Consider the following 22,197-nt stretch of genomic DNA (forward strand, 5'->3'; position numbering starts at 1 on the left):
AAATGGGGTTTCACTATGTTGGCTAGGCTGGTCTTGAACTCCTGACCTCAAGTGATCCTCCCGCCTCAGCCTCCCAAAGTGCTGGGATTACTGGCGTGAGCCACCGCATCCTGGCACAGTAGATACTTTTTATATTATTATTAAGCAAGAATAACATTTTACATGTTATTCAATTTACAATTATTCTTATTCAATTTACAATGTGCTTTCAGGAGCATCTTCTAGAATCCTCAATTCTTTAGTCCAGATAGAGGCTTTCCACTTTCTGGGTGAGGGAAGTTGGGCTTAGGGAGGTTAGCTGATGTACCTTGAGGGCAGATTAGGACCGAAGGTTGATAGGTGGAACCCAGTCCTCCCATGACTTTTCCATTCAACAAAACAGCCAATAAATAGTGTCTTGGCTGGGTGTGGTGGCTCACACCTGTAATCTCAGCACTTTGGGAAGCTGAGGTGGGTGGATAGCTTGAGCCCAGGAGGTCAAGACCAGCCTGGGCAACACAGGGAGACCCCATCTTTACAGAAATAAAAAAAAATTAGCTGTGTGTGGTCACATGCCTGTGGTGCCAGCTACTTGGGAGGCTGATGCAAGAGGATCGCCTGAGCCTGGGAGTCTGCAGTGAGCTGTGATAGTACCACTGCACTCCAGCCTGGTGATAGAGACCTTGCCTCAAAAGATAAAAATAAATGGCGTCTTAAATCCTGAGTCCAGCACTGTGAACAGTCTATTCCTTTATTGACACCACATCTCATGGGAGAAAAAAGCTTATTATTGCTTAGACAATATGAGATCAGAAAATACACACAACAGGGGAGCTTTGCCCTGCCACTGATGTAAATTCCCTTAGCATTTCAACTTGCTTAAAATTTAGACCTCAACACTTTATACGTTTCCTCAAAATCTCAATGATGTTTCCAGCCATGTTCCTTCAAGCCTCCTAGGGAGGTGGGACCTGAAACGTAACAGAATGGTTTGTCAGAATAAACTGTAATGGCTGATTTAGGGATCCTGCTATTTGGGGGTCCAAATGCCCGTGCTTTGAGACTTAGGCATCTTCTCTGAGGACCACAGTCACAGTGTCGAGAGCAGCCCAACCGCATTGCCTGTCCCCATACCAGAACACAAAGCAGGTTTTGGACAGATACCTCTGCCTGCACATTTTCTCTGTGTTAAATAGAAATATAAACCCTTCACATATGGAAAAAAAAAAATGCTTCCACATCTCTGAAGAAATACAGAAATTAACAAAATGGAGCTTGAATAGAAGTGCTGAGCAGCTGAAAACATTCAGAATGAAAAAGGAGCAACCAGACCACTGCAACAGTTGCCCAGAGGGGCCCTCGGCCTGCCCTGGCACACAGAGGTCTCCGGCTGGCGCTGGAGAGCTCCACAGCCACAGGCCCAGAGAGGACTGGTTTCCTCTAATGGAGCTGCTTTGGTTTACAAAAAGGACAAACTCACTGCTTAAATACCTTTATTATTTTTAAAAAATTATTTGGACATTGATAGCTCTGCAAAATACTTCTCCCATCCCAAACCCTCAACTTCTTCCACATGTCCTCCATAAAGAAACAAAATATTTATACTTTGTGCCCATTCAAGTCTAATTTTTAAAAACATTTAAGATTCAAAATCAAATATTATTTTTCTTTCCCACAACTTGTTAGTAATTTTAAACCACAATACAACACAGTTAATGGCATTTCTTTTTAAAAATTAGCTTATCAGACTATTTTATGAGAAAAAAATCAATTCAAGGCCTTAGTGAGAATATTATATTCTCTGTTTCTGAAAGCAAAAGACATTGAAAAACCCCTTTGCTCCTCTGGAGTTTGTGATTTCAACATAACCAACAAAACCAGCACACAGATTGACTTCCTACTTAACAGTAGGTATTGTTTTGTTACTTTGGGACCGCAGCTGAAACGCTATCTAAACTTGAAAAGGGTGGGTGGGTGGAAGTCCAGCACAGAAGAGGGTCGAGGCTGAGGACAGCAGAATGGAAGCTTTCTGAGCAGTGGAGTAAGAACAGCCAAACCCCTAGGATCCCACCTCATGGCAGGCTTGTTTGGGGTGGAAGACAGTAGAATATCTGCAATCTGCACTAATTTCTTAAGGATGGATACAAGTGTCAACCAAAAATATTGCACATAGTTTCAGAGGCATGTAAACCACTGAGAAGTTTCAGGAAAGCATAACTACAGATGAAGATGATTCCCCAAAGTTCCTTCAGGAACAGAGAGAAAGAAGTTGATGTTGGTAATTCAGGAGTTACTAAGAGGAGGTGGAAAAATCCTTAATCCTTTCCCTATCCTCAGTGGGCAGACTTTTAAATGAACAAATCTTCTCATAGATGTGTCTGAAGGATCTAGTAAAGGTATCACCTCTTCATTTTTCCCAGTACAATGGGTGCACTTCATTACCTGGGTAAAAACGGAAGGAAGAAATCCTGCCATAGGACTTGGGCTGTTTGTCTAGAACACAGCAGTGTTTGCAAATGGCCCTTCCTGCCCAGTCAAGCCACTACTCGGAGACACAGCATGAGCCCTGGATGAGCTCAGGGATGACCTCCGGACTCAGTACTCCAAGGGGAGGCCTATATCCCTCACAGGCCTGTAAAAATGCAGAAGGTATGGGCTCGCATGCCGTTGAGGGGAGAGCTGAAGAGAGTGGAATGGCACGTACGGCAGGAAGGACAGCACAGCCCCACGGCCTCCTTCACTTGTCCATCAGCTCAACCAAGGCCATCAGCTCAACAAAACCACAGTGAGCATCTCCTCACATGACAGCAGCTGGGCTTGACCACAGCCAGCCCTTCTGATGCCTTGTTGAATTTCAGGATTGAGGAGACTGTTCTGACTCATCTCTGGGAATGAATTATTTTTCCCTTTAAGTCATCGGGCCAACTTTTTAGGGTTCCAAAGCCCTGACCTTCCTGAATGGGTGGGTTGCCCCTCTGTACACAGTCCTGGGATAACAGATTTTAGATATCACAAGTGCCCACTGGCTACTTTCCCAAATACCTCTCCCTTAAGGCTTCCCCTAACATTCAATCTCAGTAACATACAGTACATATGTCAATAAAATTAAAGTCACTTCTTAAGAACAGAAAAGGTTTCCCATTGCTCGTCTCATCTCACTGAAGGGCTTCACGTTCTCTTATGCTGCCCGCCCGTGGATATGCAGCCTCCAGGTTGCTTTGCTCCTGGGGGTTATGATGCAATCTTGTTTTTAAAGCTTTTCCTCTTGTATTCGGAGTAAGTCTTGTAAACCACCAGAAAAATGCCAATTCCCCAAAGCCCTGCCCATGTTTGTGGGCTACAACTGATGCCAACCTATTAAGCTTTTAAAACATTTAAAAAAACAAAACACCATACACACACACACACACACACACACACACACACACACACTTTGGCACGTGAGCCTCGAGTTATCTGAGCATGTTCATGTTTCCCACGCCTTCCCCTGTCCCAACATTTCAGAGTCACTGTTTTCAGAGAACGACGACCCCTTCTGCCTCATGGAAGGCTGCCGCCAAGCACTGCTATTTTTGAGTAGCAAAAGGAGGAGGCACAAATGCTAAACTGGCCCCAAAAACAGTTCTTGTGTTGAGCACTATAATTTAGGCAATGCTGCAAAACTTTTGTACCAGGATGACTAGTTTCAAAACTGCTGGTTGATTAAATATACATATACATATAGATATCGATATAAAAATTACTAAGTCAACATTTGCTGTTTTCAATGTGAAAACGATAAAATGTAATTCTGAATAATTGTGCATTTGCCATAGGGTCCTTGTTAAAGGGACCATAAAAATAATTTTGTAATAAAAAAATTCTTATTTTTAAGTTTAGTATTGCCCTCAAGTTCAAAAGTTTGGAGCAAATGTACTGAGTAAGCAGGACTGGAATCTGTTCCTGCCAGGGATCTGGAAGCCTTAAATTTAGTGATCCCTGATGGCAGGCCCAGGGAACCTGACAGCCACTCACTAGCTTTGCACTGTTAACAGTACAGGGCTCAGCAGCGCACGCTGACCCGTGACACAATCAGCACTGAAGACTGAGGCAGCCCAGCAGGGACTGGAGCCTCTGCCTCTCGTGTTGTTGGTGGCCGATGCTGCGGCAGCTAGCCAACTCCCTGCACAGAGCTCTGGGGGGCACAGAGGTACTGGGGCTCTGCCTTCTCTTGAGCTACCAGACAAAGCAACCGGCGGGGGGTGGGGGTCTAGGGCCTGGGGACCACTGAGCACCAAGGCTGAGGGTGATCCGGGAGCAGACCTTCTACTCGGCTGGAGGCGAGACGGAGGAAGGAATGGGCATTTCAGTGATGTAGAAGTTAGCTGTGCAGGAAGGAAAAGTGCATTTAAGGTAGCTTAAAAACGGGTGAAGACCAAACTGCCACTGAGGGGAGGAAGAACGAAGACTGCTCCCTCCACCTGCCCCACGGGCCAGCCATGCTCCTTGGATTCTGTGGGTTAACATTCATGCTTTGTGATGCGAGTCTGCTCGTGAAGAAACAGGAACACACTTCTCCTGGTTCTGGCAGGTACACAATTTTCTCAGCAAAGTTCTTTTTTGCCAAGTTCAGTTTTATTTGGTTGCTGTTCTGAACCGTTGTCACCGGAATTCATAGATGGGTGCACTGTGTTCAGGAACATGGGTTAGATTGAGGGACTGATACCTGCAAGGAGGAGGAGACAGAAACGGGAGGTAGTCATCTAATGCACCCTGAGCAAAGGACATTAGTAACCCCTCAAAAACCAGAGCACCCGACAAGTCACATACTTGGACTGAAATGCACATTCATTTTCTATTTCTCAAGTTGAACCTAGTTTGATTTCATTCATTCTTTCTTTTTTTGGTTAATCCTCCTGAACCATGCACAAGATGAATGTTTTTTTTTTTCATTCTGCTCTAATCATGAAGTATGGTATGTTTTATAAAAAGGAGACCTCAATAAGCTCTGGGAGAAGATGTAGACCCACGCCCAAGCCCTAACCTCACCGGCTGCTCTGCCCTCTCCTGCTGTAGCATGTAATGCCAGGCTGTCATATCCTAAGAACTTTATGGCTAGCATAGGCATAAACTGATTCTCATGGTATCTGAAGAGAGCGTAGAAAAATTAATTTCACTACTGCCTTAAACTGTATTTTACCTTTCATTTAAATTTTCTCACTTTCCTAGGTACAGTATTAAGCTTGGAAAACATTAGTGATATCTGAGGTGTTTGCCTCCCCTGTTGGCAGGTGCTCCAGAGAGTCATGCAGAGGGAGGAGAAACAGAAGCCGACAATCTACATGCTGGGATGACAACCTCGGGCACATTTAGAGTCAATGTCTAGCATGTGGGCTCTCCCCTACTTGTTTCATATAGGAGTGTGGAAGAACGTAGGAAAAAGCGGCTTATTTCTTACCAAAAACAAATTATCAGGAAAGAAATATGCATTAGCCATCAAAAATATGCAAATTAGAACTACAACGAAATACTGCTTCACATCCACTAGGGTAGCTATAATTATAGAGACATGATAACAAGTGCCAGGGAGGATGTGGAGAAACTGGAACCCTCATACACACTGGTAGGAATGCAAAATGGTGCAGCTGCTGTGGGAAACAGTTTGGCAGTTCCTCATAAAGTTAAATATAGCAATACCGTATGACCTAGCGATTTCACTCTTAGTTATATGCCCAAGGAATTGAAAGCAGCAACTCAGATATACCCATGTTCACAGCAGCGTTATTCACAAGAGCTAAACAATGGAAGCAATCTAAGTGTCCACTAAATAATGAATAGATAAATAAAATGTTGTATACACTGGCCGGGCACGGTGGCTCACACCTGTAATCCCAGCACTTTGGGAGGCCGAGGCGGGTGGATCACCTGAGGTCAGGAGTTCGAGACAGGCCTGGCCAACATGGCAAAACCCTGTTTCTACTAAAAATACAAAACTTAGCCAGACGTGGTGGCAGGCGCCTGTAATCCTAGCTACTCGGGAGGCTGAGGCAGGAGAATTGATTGAACCCGGGAGGCGGAGGTTGCAGTGAGCCGAGATTGTGCCACTGAACTCCAGCCTGGGGGACAAGAGCGAGACTTTGTCTCAAAAAAAAAGTTGTATATACCTGTAATGGAAAATTAATTGGCAATAAAAAAGAAGTTCTGATACATGGTACAACATGGATGAACCTTCAAAGCATTATGCTAAGTGAAAAAAGCCAGAAGCAAGGGCCATATTTTGTAGGATTCCATTTATATAAAATACCTAGAATAGGCAAATCTATACATATGTAAGAGAAAGACTAGTGGTTGCCCAGGGCTCAGAGGGGATAAGGAGTTTGGGATAATGGCTAAGGGTATGGGGTTCCTCTTATGGTGATGAAAATGTTCTAAACTTGATAGTTAGACAACTCTATTAATATACGAAAGATCATTGACTTGTACACTTCTTGAGATGCAGTCTCACTCTGTCGCCCAGGCTGGAGTGCAGTGGTGCAATCTCGGCCCACTGCAACCTCCGCCTCCGAGGTTCAAGTGATTCTCCTGCCTCAGCCTCCTGAGTAGCTGGAACTACAGGTGCGTACCACCACGCCTGGCTAATTTTTGTATTTTTAGTAGAGACAGGGTTTCACTGTATTGGCCAGGCTGGTGTCGAACTCCTGACCGCATGATCTGCCCACCTCGGCCTCCCAAAGTGCTGGGATTACAGGCGTGAGCTACTGTGCCCGAACCAAAGCTGTTATTTATTTATTTATTTATTTTTGAGACGGTGTCTCACTCTGTCGCCCAGGCTGGAGTGCAATGGCCCGATCTCAGCTCACTGCAAGCTCCACCTCCCAGGTTCACGCCATTCTCCTGCCTCAGACTCCCGAGTAGCTGGGACTACAGGTGCCGGTCACCACATCTGGCTAATTTTTTGTTTTTTAGTAGAGACGGGGTTTCACCGTGTTAGCCAGGATGTTCTCGATCTCCTGACCTCGTGATCCACCCGCCTCGGCCTCCCAAAGTGCTGGGATTACAGGCGTGAGCCACTGCGCCCGGCCAGCTGTTATTATTTTTAAAAAGGTTTATAAAAAGTTTTACAAACTTGCATGAAAACCATTACTGAAAGCCTAAAAATCGTGGCTACAGGGCTGGCATTTACTTGCAGATATAATTTCGTTACCACTGAACAAGGAATCTAGGGTAGGATCACTTCACATATAACAAAGTGTGAAATACTGGAAAGGAAAGAAGGAATTTTTACCTTCAGAGAGGAAATCAGGCATTTTATCATATGGTTTGCCCTCCAGGTATAGCAAGGTGCTTAAAAAGCAGCAAGGAGGCAAGAGAATCCCTCAAAAGGTGGCAAAAGTTAGCATTTAGGCAGAGTTCAGTCCTTTACTGTTGGTGACACACTGGACAGGACTGTCCACTCACAGGCCCCCAGGTCACGAGCCTTAAATCAAATGCATGTTGGACCAACTCTAAGGAATGCAGCCACAAAATTTAAAAAGCTGCTGACAGCAAAATTCACACTGTCCACTACTGGATCAATTCACATTTTAGTTACTAATTCAATTTGCAAGGATTAAATAAAAACCAGCAAGATTGAGATAAACATTGCCAAAAATACAGTATTTCTTAAAAGTGCTTAGAAATGAGTTCTTTTACCTATATTTCATTTTCATCTCATTTACTCTGCTCTGTGCATAGGGATAAGGCCTTATTGTGAGCAACTGAGATCACTGAAATAAGCTCTCAGCATCCAAATAAAGCACAGAATCTATACAGAGACAGGCTAAGATGTTGCTTTTGGGTTTGATGAGCCAAGGGAGAGCCAGCTGGGCAGCAAGCCCTCCCCGTGGCCTCTGTCCTCAGGGGTCCTCACCATTCTGAACTCCTATGGTAGTAGTAGCCCTCTATGGAGGCTGCTGACTTCTGAAAGCAGATGTAGTAGAACCCGGCAAAAGAAGCACCACTGATGTCTTTGATCGTGTGATCTGGGACCAGAAACTGTTCCTGCACACAGATGAAGAGGGTCAGTAACAGATAGCATTCTCTGACCACCCACGGGGCCTCCCTGTTAAGCATCAGCGGGTTCTAAGGACCACTCGAGAAAAATATAGGATCTCATAGTCTAACCTAGAATTGCTGGGTGATGGCGGGCCTGTGGGGTCTCAGCCTGACTTCTGAAAAGCGTCCATGTGCTCCTGGAGTATTCTATATACTAAAGTGACAAACTGTGTCTTGAGCTCACTAGGATCAGCAATTCAGAGAAGGTACCATGGCCGAAACATCTAATACATAAATCAATACCTACTCACCTGCCTGTCTGCCTGCCTCTCTATCTTTCAGAGACCACAGACAATCAACCTAGGAAGAGCTAAGTTTCTGCTCCAGTTCTCAGAACTGTCACCAGATGCTTGATAACATCTAGAACAGTGAGTTGCTTCTGTAGGTCTGTGGACTATTCTGAGTGCAGAGCAGTTGCCAGTAGCCCCTGTGACACCTCCTCCAATAGCTTGACGCCTTGTCAAAAGCAGTCAGAACGGTACTGTTCTTTACCAGGGACCTTAGGAGAGAGGCAAGCTTGCCACCTCTGCTGGAGCTGAAAGCTGGAAACCCAGGTCCTGGCACCTACTTTCCCAGAGAGATGAGGTCAGAAGCTCCAGGGCCTCAGGTGGTCTGCTAAAGGACCACAGATGAGCCACCCTGAGACATTCTTTGGAGGCAAAACAAGTCCATTGCTTTTTAAACAAATTTAAGACACTCTCCCATTCCTTATTCAACTTCTAAAATTGTGGCTTTTAAAATTAATTTTAAAATTCAGGTCGGGTGCGGTGGCTTACGCCTGTAATCCCAACACTTTGGGAGGCTGAGGTGGGTGGATCACCTGAGGTCAGGAGTTCGAGACCAGCCTGGCCAATATGGCAAAAACCCGTCTCTACTAAAAATACAAAAAATTAGCAGGGCATGGTGGCGGGCACCTGTAATCCCAGCTACTTGGGAGGCTGAGGCAGGAGAATTGCTTGAACACGGGAGGGGGAGGTTGCAGTGAACCGAGATCGCGCCATTGCACTCCAGCCTGGGCAACAGAGTGAGACTGTCTCAAAAAACAAACAAACAAACAAAAAACAAAAATTAGCCAGGCTTGGTGGTGTGTGCTTGTAGTCCCAGCTACTCAGGAGGCGAAGGCAGGAGAATTGCTTGAACCTGGGAGACGGAGGTTGCAGTGAGCCAAGACTGTGCCACTGCACTACAGCCTGGGCAACAGAGTGAGATTCCGTCTCAAAACAAACAAAATAAAATTCAAACAATAAACTTCCTTTAACAGGTTGTTTAGTTGACATGTTTCCCGCTAGATGGCAAGCTCGTGAGCATACTGTTCCCTGTTTACTCTCTGCATCTGGCAACCTACTGGAAGAGTGGTGATCCCCACTTCTTTTTTTTTTTTTTTTTTTTTTTGGTGAGACAGAGTCTTGCTCTGTCACCCAGGCTGGAGTGCAGTAGCGCAATCTTGGCTCACTGCAACCTCCACCTCCTGGGTTCAAGTGATTCTCCTGCCTCAGCCTCCCGAGTAGCTGGGATTACAGGCATGCACCACTACACCTGGCTAATTTTTGTATTTTTAGTAGAGACGGGGGTTTCACCATATTGGCCAGGCTGGTCTCGAACTCCTGACCTCGTGATCTGGCTGCCTTGGCCTCCCAAAGTGCTGGGATTACAGGCGTAAGCCACCGTGCCCAGTGATCCCCATTTCTTTTTTTTTTTTGAGATGGAGTCTTGCTCTGTTGCCAGGCTTGGGTGCAGTGGCGTGATCTCGGCTCACTGCAACTTCCATCTCCCAGGTTCAAGTGATTCCCCTGCCTCAGCCTCCGGAGTAGCTGGGACTACAGGGGCATGCCAACATGCCCGGCTAATTTTTTGTATTTTTTAGTAGAGATGGGGTTTCACCATGTTGGCCAGGATGGTCTCGATCTCTTGACCTCATGATCTGCCTGCCTCAGCCTCCCAAAGTGCTGGGATTACAGGAGTGATCCACCACGCCCGGCCGATCCCCACTTCTTAAAGTGGTTAGCTATGCAAAGTAAAGACCGGGAAAGGCAACTCAATATGATTCATCTTTATGAAAGCTGGCAAGATTTCAAGATAAAACGACTTTTTCCCTGCAGACTGTGGACTAGGGGTTAGTATGTTCTCAAAGTTATTTAACAAACTGGCTTCCTGATTTTGCTATTCTGGGGCTGTAAATATCACGTTATCAAAGCAGGGAGCACAAATGACCTTGCAGCTAAAAGCCAATCCATCAAGTCAGTCAGGTGGGGCTCTCTGAGGTCTGCTGAGTCAAAAACCCGTGTTCCATTCCCGGTCCCTCATTTCCTGAGCTGGAGGGAAGTAGAGGAGGTGAGACTTTCCTGAGCTCTGGGAAAAGGATGTGGTGGAGGGGACCTGGCCCACGGACGGTGTTTAAGCCCGTAGAGGGATCTGGGTACAACTGATGACTAAGTTCAAAGCAAGTTTGGCTCTGCCTTGAATCCACAGAACACTTGGAGTGATTCAACTTGGGGGTTCAACAAGATTCTTGGGTGGGAGAAAGGAAAGGGAGAAGACAATGTTAGAGGCGGCCACCTAGGCCCGAATCCACTTGCTACCCACCAAAAGCACAGCGAGGAGGAGCTGTCTGGGACATCAGCAGTTAACCAGTGTGTGCCCTGGAGCTGTGCCCACTTTTTATAGGTGTGCAAAGACCCTGTCATGAAGACTTTGCCATGACAACCAGCTGTGACGAGCACTGGACACGGGGAGCCCTTGGTTAGAGTGGATATGTAGGCGCAGTACAGGGCCTGGCTTGCTGGGAGTCTGGAGGGCCACCTGGTGGGACCTTACCTTCCACCTCATGAAGACGTAGTCTCCATTCTTCAGCTCTTCATAATCAAAGTCATCTGAGTTAAATGATTTTGCATACTGATAAAAAGCCAGAAACTTGCCCTGAAAGCAGAAAAGAGAGTGTGCCAATTGACTGAGAGAAGGAGAGGCTGCTCTCAGAACTATGCTTATGTGCCCAGGTAAACCCACCTTCCCAAGACATGACAGCTGGGGATGCGGCTCCCAAAAGGGCAGCTAAGGCAAAGTAACAGATGGGGTCCTATGGTCACCCCAGTGAATGCAGACTCAACCCTGGGGCAGATACCTGGACTCCAGCTGAGGCCCCACTGCCCTACGCCTGCCTTGTTAACATGGCTGAGGAAAAGGCCAAAGGATGGGAATGGTGAACAGACAGACAAAATAAACAGACGAAAGCTAAGAACAATTAATGAGAAGACCTCTGCAAGTAAATCCGAAGTAGCAAAAAGAGCCATGCAGAACAGCTTAGAAACAGCCTGCCCAGCCTCAGAGAAGAGGGCTTTGTGAAGCTTGTGTCTCTGCATGATCTAGGGGCTTGGGCCAGCTAGCTAAGTAGACACTAGAAACACGTGATAGCCTTGTCCTTCGATATCTGTGAGGGATTGGCTCCAGGACCCCCATGAATACCAAAATCTGCAGATGCTTAAGTCCCAGATATAAAACAGTGCAATATTTGCAGATAACCTACACACATCCTCCCCTATACTTTATAGCATCTCTAGATTACTTATAATACCTAATTCAATGTGAATACTAAGTGAATAGTGGTTATACTGTATTGTTCAGGGAAAAATATCAAGAACAAAAAATCTATACATCTGCTGGGTGTGGTGGCTCACACCTGTAATCCCAGCACTTTGGGAGGCCAAGGCAGGTGGATCACAAGGTCAGGAAATCAAGACCATCCTGGTTAACACGATGAAACCCTGTCTCCACTAAAAATATGAAAAAATTAGCTGGGAATGGTGGTGGTCGCCTGTAGTCCCAGCTACTTGGGAGGCTGAGGAGGACAATGGCGTGAACCCAGGAGGCGGAGCTTGCAGTGAGCCGAGATCGTGCCACTGCACTCCAGCCTGGGCAACAGAGCGAGACTCTGTCTCAAAAAAAAAAAAAAAAAAAATCTATACATCGTCAGTACAGATGCAATTTTTTTTTTTGAAATATTTTCAAACTGTGGCTGGTTGAATCCACAGATACAGAACCCACATATATGGAGGGCTGACTCTACATTTACAACAGGAGATTAGGAATAGGTTACAAAACTGTATCTTATGATCCCATTTTTTAAAAAAAGACAAAAAACAAGTATACACTGTATACCCAAAAGAGATTCAGGAAGAGGTTAACAGCTATTTTAGTTTTAGGTGTTGCCATAGGTGACTCCTTTTCCTCCAGCTTTTCTATTTTTTCAAATATTTTTCAACAAGCATGTGTTAATTTGATAAGAAAACATCTTAAATAAAAAATCAAGATACAGAGATATTAAGTCATAGATTTTGTCACATAGATTTATTTTATCATTATTTTTTGAGACAAAGTCTTGCTGTTGTTGCTCAGGCTGGAGTGCAATGGCATGATCTCAGCTCACTGCAACCTCCGCCTCCCAGGTTCAAGTGACTCTCCTGCCTCAGCCTCCCGAATAGCTGGGATTACAGGTGTGTGCCACCATGCCTGGCTAATTTTTATATTTTTGGTAGAGATGGGGTTTCACCATGTTGGCCAGGCTGTTCTCGAACTCCTGACCTCAGGTGATCCATCTGCCTCGGCCTCCCAAAGTGCTGGCATTACAGGCGTGAGCCACCACGCCTGGTGTCACATAGACATTTTTATCCTATGTAGACTGAATATATGGAATATTGACTTTATAGTACCACTATAATAGCAACTTAAATACCACTCAGGAAAATCTGAGGATGCAATACAATATCTCTGATTCTAGTTTATAATGAAAAAATGACAGCCTAGGTGAAGTGTATTAGACATTGTAAATCTCAGACAAACCCAGGTGCAGTACAGAGCTCCAGGAGTCCCACGTGGGAACCTGGGAGTCCTCCATGAGTGGTGAAAGTTAGGAGAAATGCTGAGTACTACAAAAGCAGCCACAAACTGCTGGAGGAGGAAGCACTCCATAGGTTCAGCTCCCTGGCTCAACCACACCTCACATGCCAGTACCAAGGGTGGCCTTCTTAGTTCCTCTCTCACCCAAAATGTTTCAGTCCAGTCTAGCACAGTCTGTAGACCCAGATATCTTCCAATGTTCTAATGGAAGTCAATGGGAAAATTAAGAGTTGCTTTCCAAGTATTTAATTTGTAGTCAACCTAGCCTAAAACTGAGTGTCAATGGGCCTCAAAGACTTTGCTTTTTGCAGGACCAATATGAAATGGAAAATAGAGTTGAATGGGAGAGAGGCTGTGGTTTACTACAAGGAAGAACCTTCTACTCTGGGACTGTACAGGAGAGGAAGGAGCCATCTCGTGAGGCAGCAAGCGATGCAGGAAGAATCTAGCCCTGGGCAGGGGTGGGCGCAGATGGTACCAGGGAGCCCTTTCCAACTCCACCTGCTGGTGCCCAGCACCTTCATACACCACTTGAGCTCCCCCAACCTTCTGGATACTCAGGTCTTGTGCATTCTCTTGTATCACAGAGAGACACAAATGACTGTCTAGTTTTTAGTGTCCATTTGCTACAACAATCAAAATGTATAGAATTCAAAAAACGCTTTAAAAAGCTCAAGTTTAAATTTAAATTTAACTGAACCTCAGTATTTGATAGATCTCCTTTTTTTACTCAAGTAAAAAACAGCTTGGGGCCGGGTATGGTGGCTCACGCCTGTAATCCCAGTACTTTGGGAGGCCAAGGCAGGAGGATTACTTGAGGCCTGGAGTTCAAGACCAGCCTGGCCAACATGGTGAAACCTTGTCTCTACTAAAAATACAAAAATTAGCCAGGCACGGTGGTGCACGTCTGTAATCCCAGCTACTTGAGAGGCTGATAGATGAGAATCACTTGAATCTGGGAAGCGGAGGTTGCAGTAAGCCGAGATTACACCACTGCACTCCAGCCTGGGTGACAGAGACTCTGTCTCAAAACAAAACCAAACAAAACAGAACAAAACAAAACAAAAACCCCCATAAAAGAAAAACCAAAAAAACAGGTTGGGTGCAGTGGCTCACACCTATAATCCCAGCACTTTTGGAGGCCAAGGCAGGAGGATCACTTAAGACCAGGAGTTCAAGACCAGCCTGGGTAACACAGTGAGACTCTGTCTCTGCAAAAATAAAAGAAAATGAGCTGGGTGTGGTGGCACGTGCCTGTAGTTCTAGCTACTCAGGGTGCGGAGGTGGGAGGATTACTTGAGCCCAGGAGGTTGAGGCTACAGTGAGCTATAATCATGCCATTGCACTCCAGCATGGACGACAGAGCAAGACCCCAACTCTAAAAAAAATTTTTTTTAAATAAAATAAAAAAATAAAAAACATGAGTAAGCAAAGCAACTGATCTCTAGTGAGGTGAACTCAAGACAAGGGTCGGCGGGAGTTCTCTCCACAGACTGCTGTGCCAGAACCAGTGGAGAGTTTAGATAGCCAGGTGTGAGAGGCAATGGGAAGAACGAGTTCTAGAATCTTTGCTACTGACACAGCCATTTCTGGTTGGTTTATGGAGGGTAAACCCATTGAACTTCTTCAATGTTAAACAAAAATTCACCATCACCATGGTCAACTAAAGCAAAAGGCTATTAGACAGGTTGAGAAGCTGATTTTTTTTTTTTTTTTTTGAGACGGAGTCTCGCTCTGTTGCTCAGGCTGGAGCGCAGTGGCACGATCTTGGCTCACTGCAAGCTCCGCCTCCTGGGTTCACGCCATTCTCCTGCCTCAGCCTCCAGAGTAGCTGGGACTACAGGCGCCCACCACCATGCCCGGCTAATTTTTTGTATTTTTAGGAGAGACGGGGTTTCACCGTGTTAGCCAGGATGGTCTCGATCTCCTGCCCTCGTGATCTGCCCGCCTCGGCCTCCCAAAGTGCTGGGATTACAGGCGCGAGCCAACGCGCCCAGCCGAGACACTGATTTTTGAAGACACGGTACTTATATGACAACAAATGAAAAGATCCCAGGACACTAACTCTGTCTTGAAGCATTCACCACCGCTGAGTGAGAATGCGCTACACTTGACTGCTAAAAAGGGGGGCAGCGGGATTTATAGTGGTGTACTTAAGACAAGACTATACTTGTCTGTCAGGAGCCAGGATAAAAAGAAATGATGTGGCTCTGCCCTGATAAGCCAGCGGGAGGGCAGATTCCCACAACATCATCTCCATCTCATGCCAGCCCCGAAGCCGGAGGTCATCACTGCATTTTTCACAGGGTTTTCCCCAAGCAGAGGTAATTTGAAAGAAACAGTGGACAGAAGATGGACAAACAGGTGGGAAGGATAGGGGGACACGAAGATTCTGATAGCTGAGCAGAGTTCTGGCTGGAACTCTGGGGTTGCTATCATCAGACAACCATTTGCGATTTAAGAAGCAGGTCAGATCGTATTTAAACTCTCCTCATAAGGAAGATGGAACAACTGAGGTTTGTGTGCAGTGCAACCTTTTACTTGGCTGCAAAGCCCCAGTAATCTTCAATAAGGGACAAGGTCTCTGGCTCCCAGCATTTCTCCAATTCTCTAGCAGCCCCTGGATGACCCAGCATAGATCAGATTTACTCACCCAGTGTTTCCGATCAACATCTTCATCTGCATCCCACTTGCGAGTTAAGAAAGGGTGTTTTTTACTGATTATTTCTCCTTCAAAGAAGGTCGTAAGGGTTGGATACTCCTATGGTAAAAACCCAAATACCAAAATAAGATGTTGACTGAGAGTTTTTAACCTTTTTACAAAAGAAGAATCAACTTCACTCTAACTTGTTTCCAGTACCTAGACATTGCTACCTGACAATCCAAACCAGAGTTAGATCCAGCCAGTTTGCCAACAGGCTGTGGCAATGGATCTGAATCTAAATCACCCAGAGAATGAAAGGTTTCCTGCATTTTGCCAGCAGCAGACAGCCCTTCTTTGACTTCAATTGTTACATGCTAGTCTCTTAGAAAATAATTTGGATGTTTCCACAAATAAATTTTGAATATTCTAGCATACAAAGCAGATCATAACTTAGTAGATTTTATTTTCCAAGTAAAATATCTTAGATTTTACCCAAAGAGGCTCCAAAATCACTGTGTTTACCGCTAAGGCTCCCTCAAGCCACTGGTTCTCCAACTGGCTCAGTCATTTGTCCCTTTTACACCAATTCTCCAAGGTTCCAGGGTGGATTTTGGGGTAAAATACTTTTTTATTTTTCCTGAGACAGAGTCTTGCTCTGTCGCCCAGGCTGGAGTGCAGTGGCACAATTTCAGCTCACTGCAACCTCCTCCCACACCCTGGGTTTAAGTGATTCTCCTACCTCAGCCTCCCGAGTAGTTGGGATTACAGGTGGCCGCCACCACGCCCAGCTAATGTTTGTATTTTTAGTAGAGACGGGGTTTTGCCATGTTGGCCAGGCTGGTCTTGAACTCCTGACCTCAGGTGATCCATCCACCTTGGCCTCCCAAAGTGCAAGGATTACAGGTGTGAGCCACTGCACCCAGCCTAGAATACCTTTTATTTTGGCTGGGCATGGTGGCTCATGCCTGTAATCCCAGCACTTTGGGAGGCTGAGGTGGGAGGATCACCTGAGATCAGGAGTTCAAGACCAACCTGACCAACATGGAGAAACCGCATCTCTACTAAAAATACAAAATTAGCTGGGCGTGGTGGCGCATGCCTGTAATCCCAGCTACTCGGGAGGCTGAGGCAGGAGATTGCTTGAACCTGGAGGCGGAGTTTACAGTGAGCCGAGATCACGCCATTGCACTCCAGCCTCGGCAATAAGAGTGAAACTCTGTCTCAAAAAAAAAAAAAAAGTAAATACTTTTTTTCAGTGTTCTACATGTTCAGAGAAACTTCTAGTAATGAACTATACAAATGGTCCCTGAAGGTAGTCTTAGAATACCTTGATATACAGGGATACATTTAATTCTGTCACATGAACTAAGAACAACTTATATGAGGAAAAACATATGAACTAAGAACAATTTATACGAGGAAAAACATGTAAATCATATCTGAATGTAAAAACCACGCCATTGAAAATGTAAGCAAGAAGCCATGTGCTGGCTTGGGTGCTTTGTTAATTGCTCTTTGTTCATGCGTTAATAAGTAGGCACCAATGATTTTTAAAAAGATTAATAAGACAAAAAGTTAACACCATAAAAAATCTACAATTTCTCTGCATTTGTAGAAACCAACCAACCACCCACCTCTCAGGCTACCTTGCCAAGCCCCTGGTGTCTGCCAGGAGCATGGTTATGAGAGAGTCACTGGCCTGGCAAACCACAGATTACAGTCCTAACGTTGAGGACTGCAGAGGGCCCACGTTTTTCCTTCAGATCAGATGTAAGCCCCTCGTATTCTGCATCAAACACCTCATTCTGATGGCTTTGCCACATCTACCAACCTGGCCTGCATGTAGTGCAGGACCTTCCTGAGAGAGGCTGCCACAGTAAAAGCCACTGGCACAGTGGCTCCCAGGAAACGACATCACCACCGCTGCAGGTGACTAGGAGGCCTGCTTTAGGATGACACCGTGGAGGGGATCTGTTTCCTTAACAGTGAACTTAAAATATGATAAATCTAACACTGCCCCAAACCCACAACCCCCCATCCTAACACTGTTGCTGGATTCTTCACATATTTAAATACATAGACTGAAAAAATGAGAGAGGAGAAATTTTCCTAAATGTAAACCTAATTTTTAAGGTATAAGCTAATTTTTTTTTTTGGGGGGGACAGAGTCTCGCTCTGTTGCCCAGGCTGGAATGCAGTGGTGCGATCTTGGCTCACTGCAACCTCTGCCTCCCGGGTTCAGGTGATTATCCTGCCTCAGCCTCCCGAGTAGCTGGGATTATAGGTGCATGCCACCACGCCTGTCTAATTTTTTGTATTTTTAGTAGAGACGGGGTTTCACGGTGTTAGCCCGGATGGTCTTGATCTCCTGACCTCATGATCCACCCGCCTCGGCCTCCCAAAGTGCTGGGATTACAGGCGTTGAGCCACTGCACCCAGCCGGTATAAACTAACTTTTAATTATAATCTGTTCTAGGAAAGACTACTAAGGAAAAAAGTTCTCAATAAATCACCACTTGCATTTGAGATTTTAAACTAGAAGCTATTTTTTTTTTTTTGAGATGGAGTCTCACTCTGTCGCCTAGGCTGGAGTGCAGTGGTACGACGTTGGTTCACTGCAACCTCCGCCTCCCGGGTTCAAGCAATTCTCTGTCTCAGCCTCCCGAGTAGCTGGGATTACAGGTACCCACCACCACGCCCAGCTAATTTTTGTATTTTTTAGTAGAGACGGGGTTTTGCCATCTTGGCCAGGATGGTCTTGAACTCCTGACCTCGTGATCCACCCGCCTCGGCCTCCCAAAGTGCTGGGATTACAGGCATGAGCCAACTAGATACTATTTATATTATTTTTCTGAGTTTCAAGCTTTAATCTTTTTTCTGAACTTCCTTGAAAGGGATAGGATGAAATGATAAAGAGGTTTTAATACAAGGCCAAGCCTGGTGCCTCACACCTGTAATGCCAGCACTCTAGGGGGCCAACGCAGGAGGATCACTTGAGCCTAGGAGATCAAGACCAGCTTGGGCAACATAGTAAGACCCGGTCTCTATTTTTAAAAAAGGGAGGGGTGGGGAGGAGGTCCTAATATGATTAAAATACTTATGGTTTAAATCACTAGTTTTCCTAATGAATAATTCTGCATCGACTTCTTTGTAAACATACTTTAGGCAGTATATCGGGGTGACTACAGGGTACCCTCAAACTTTGAGAATTAAATAAAATAAATACCTAATAAATGAGATTCAGTGTGTACAGAAGTCACCGAAAAGATAAAATATTCTCAGAGCAGGAACAGGAAATTCAAGCACTTTATTACAGCCCAATGATGGGTAATTTATAGAGCGAACGAAAAACCATGTCAGAAGAAAGGATATTGAGAAATGAGTAAGAGAGGCAGCAAAAGCAGGAGTGGGCATGCCTTGGTGGGTCTGGCTGTTGTCAGACATTGAAGTCCCCCAACTAATCCTCCCACTGATTCCAGGCTCACCCAGAACTGTCTGGTGATGGGTACCATGACTTTCCATGTAGACCTGTCTTCTGGGGAATTAACATTCAATTGGCCAAGAAGTCAACAGGAACTTCTGGAACATACAGGAATCTCATTCTGTGACAAAAACTGGCACTTTTGTTTTTGTGAGTTTTGGTAGGTGTGACCTGTCTCCCTAGTTAAGCACAAGTCTAGCACAACTTCAGCTGGAGCTTCCAACCCTTCCAAACCCAAGTAATGAGTAAGTGGGGGGCCTGCCCATGGCCCCCAAAGGCTGGGCTCCCAGGTACCCCCTGAAAGCTGCTGGGTTCCCCGGAAAGGTCGCCTCTCTTGACTGATGGATGGCTCAAAAGTGCAAAAGGAATGTTATTTCATATTTATTCTTTACATTTCTAGAATTTCACTTCCAGAAGGCATGAAAACAAACTTTAAAGCTCTGTTTTGCAATGTGGTAATTCCTCAAAGAGCTAAAAACAGAACTATCATTCGACCCAGCAATCCCATTATTGGGTATATACCCAGAGGAATATAAATCATTCTACTATAAAGATACATGCATGCAAATGTTCACTGTAGCACACTATTCACAATAGTAAAAAGTGGGTCAACCTAAATGCCCATCAATGACAGATTGGATAAAGAAAACGTGGTATATATACACCAAGGAATACTATGCAGCCATAAAAAGAAATGAGATCATGTCTTTTGCGTGAACATGGGTAGAGCTAGAGGCCGTTATCCTAAGCAAACTAATGCAGGAACAGAAAACCAAATACCGCCCTTATAAGTAGGAGCTATATGATGAGAACTCATGGGCTCAAAGAAGGAAACAACAGGCTCACGCCTGTACTCTCAGCACTTTGGGAGGCCGAGGCAGGCAAATCACCTGAGGTCAAGAGTTCGAGACCAGCCTAGCCAACATGGTGAAACCCCATCTCTACCAAAAGTACAAAAAAAATTTAGCCTGGTGTGGTGGTACATGCTACCTGGGAAGCTGAGCAGGAGAACTGCTTGAACCTGGGAGGCAGAGGTTGTAGTGAGCAGATATTGCACCACTGCGCTCAAGCGTGGGCAACAGAGTGAGACTTCATCTCAAAAGAAAAAAGAAGGGAAGAACAGACAATGGGGCCTACTTGAGGGTAGAGGGTGGGAGAAGGGAGAGGAGCAGAAAAAATAACTATTCAGTACTAGGCTTAGTACCTGGGTGACAAAATAATCTCCACAACAGTTATATAGGTAAACTGTGACATAAGTTTATCTATATATCAAACCTGCACATGTACACCCAAGCCTAAAATAAAAATTAAAACAAAACAAACACAGCTGTGCTTGTTTGTGAATGTGAGGTAGCTAAGAGGCCATTTATCTCTTTTTTTTTTTTTGACACTTATCTCCTTTTTTTTTTTTTGACACGAAGTCTCACTCTGTTGCCCAGGTTGGAGTCCAGTGGCATGATCTGAACTCACCACAAACTCTGCCTCCCGGGTTCAAGCGATTCTCCTGCCTCAGCCTCCTGAGTAGCTGGGATTACAGGTGCCCGCCACCACGTCCAGCTAATTTTTGAATTTTTAGTAGAGATGGAGTTTCACCATGTTGTCCAAGCTGGTCTCGAACTCCTGACCTCAGGCGATCCAGCTGCCTCAGCCTCCCAAAGTGCTGGGATTGCAGGCATGAGCCACCGTGCCTGGCCTGTCTCCATTTTAGTAGATACTTTTCCATATTGTATATGTGAGGAAGGCAACTACTATGACTAAAACCCAAATTATAGTTTAATTAAAATAAATTAAAAATTTGATATTTTTGCCAGGCACGGTGGCTCATGCCTGTAGTCCCTGCACTTTGGGAGGCCAAAGTGGGTGGTTCATCTGAGGTCAGGAGTTCAAGACCAGCCTGGCCAACATGGTAAAACCCCATTTCTACTAAAAATACAAAAATTAGCCATGTGTGGTGGCACACGCCTGTAATTCCAGCTACTCGGGAGGCTGAGGCATGGGAATTGCTTGAACCTGGGAGGTGGAAGTTGCAGTGAGCTGAGATTACACAACTGCACTCCAGCCTGGGTGACAGAGCAAGACTCTGCCTCAAAAAAAAAATAAAAAAATAAAAATAAAAATAAAAAATTGATATTTTAACAAATATAAATGGAAAAGAAAAAAAAAGCTAAATACAGGTACAAAATTTATTCAAAGATTCATTGTAGTTTTCTGCATTTTACTATTATCTACAGCAACCATATACTAGACTTATAATTTTAAAAGTTATCAGGCTGGGTGCGGTGGCTCACGCCCGTAATCCCAACACTTTGGGAGGCCAAGGAGGGTGGACACTTGAGGTCAGGAGTTCGAGACCAGTCTGGCCACCATGGCGAAACCCTGTTTCTACTAAAAATAAAAAAGTTAGTTAGGCAGGGTGGCGCACGCCTATAATCCCAGCTACTCGGGAGGCTGAGACAGGAGAATCGCTTGAACTTGGGAGGCAGAGGTTGTGGTAAGGTGAGATCACACCACTGCACTCCAGCCTGGGTGACCAAGACTCTCTCAAAAAAAAAAAAGTTATTGGCCAGGCGCGGTGGCTCACACATGTAATCCCAGCACAATGGGAGGCCGAGACGGGCGGATCATGAGGTCAGGAGATCGAGACCATCCTGGCTAACACGGTGAAACCCCGTCTCTACTAAAAATACAAAAAAATTAGCCGGGCGTGGTGGCGGGCACCTGTACTCCCAGCTACTCGGGAGGCTGAGGCAAGAGAATGGCGTGAACCGAGGAGGCGGAGCTTGCAGTGAGCCGAGATAGCGCCACTGCACTCCAGCCTGGGTGACTGAGCGAGACTCCATCTCAAAAAAAAAAAAAAAGTTATCACATAGTTGCACAACTTTGTGAATACACTAAAAACCAATGAACTGTATACTTTAAATGGGTGAAATGTATGGTATGTGAATATATCTCAATAAAGCTACTAAAAAACATTATTTAAAAAGAATTCTTCTACATCTAAGGCCTGAGCAGGACTTGCTTTAACTCAACACCCCTGCAGCAGCATAACGTGGTCTATTTATTGCTCGACCAGGAACAGGCAACTCTGGGGAGGGTATGTGCTCATCGAGGCCACGCCATCTGCAGAGGT

General features: G+C 45.3%; 1 protein-coding gene across 2 annotated transcripts in view; it reads right to left on the reverse strand.

Moving 5' to 3' along the window:
• Positions 1-1,455: 1,455 nt before the first annotated feature.
• The window catches only part of GID4 (GID complex subunit 4 homolog), a 29,003-nt gene continuing 8,261 nt past the window's right edge, over positions 1,456-22,197 (reverse strand). The window contains exons 3-5 of one of the 2 annotated variants that reach the window (XM_063656619.1): positions 15,596-15,703; positions 10,867-10,968; positions 1,456-4,684 (exon numbers count right to left, since the gene is read on the reverse strand). In XM_063656619.1, the coding sequence (XP_063512689.1) occupies positions 4,652-4,684; positions 10,867-10,968; positions 15,596-15,703 (243 nt within the window). In that variant the 3' untranslated portion in view covers positions 1,456-4,651. Of the gene's footprint in view, positions 4,685-10,866; positions 10,969-12,374; positions 13,144-15,595; positions 15,704-22,197 lie in introns of those variants that run through there. The other variant, XM_054459189.2, reaches the window with a different exon arrangement.

Source organism: Pongo pygmaeus, chromosome 19 (genome assembly GCF_028885625.2).
Source record: "Pongo pygmaeus isolate AG05252 chromosome 19, NHGRI_mPonPyg2-v2.0_pri, whole genome shotgun sequence".
NCBI classification, from domain to species: Eukaryota; Metazoa; Chordata; class Mammalia; order Primates; family Hominidae; genus Pongo; species Pongo pygmaeus.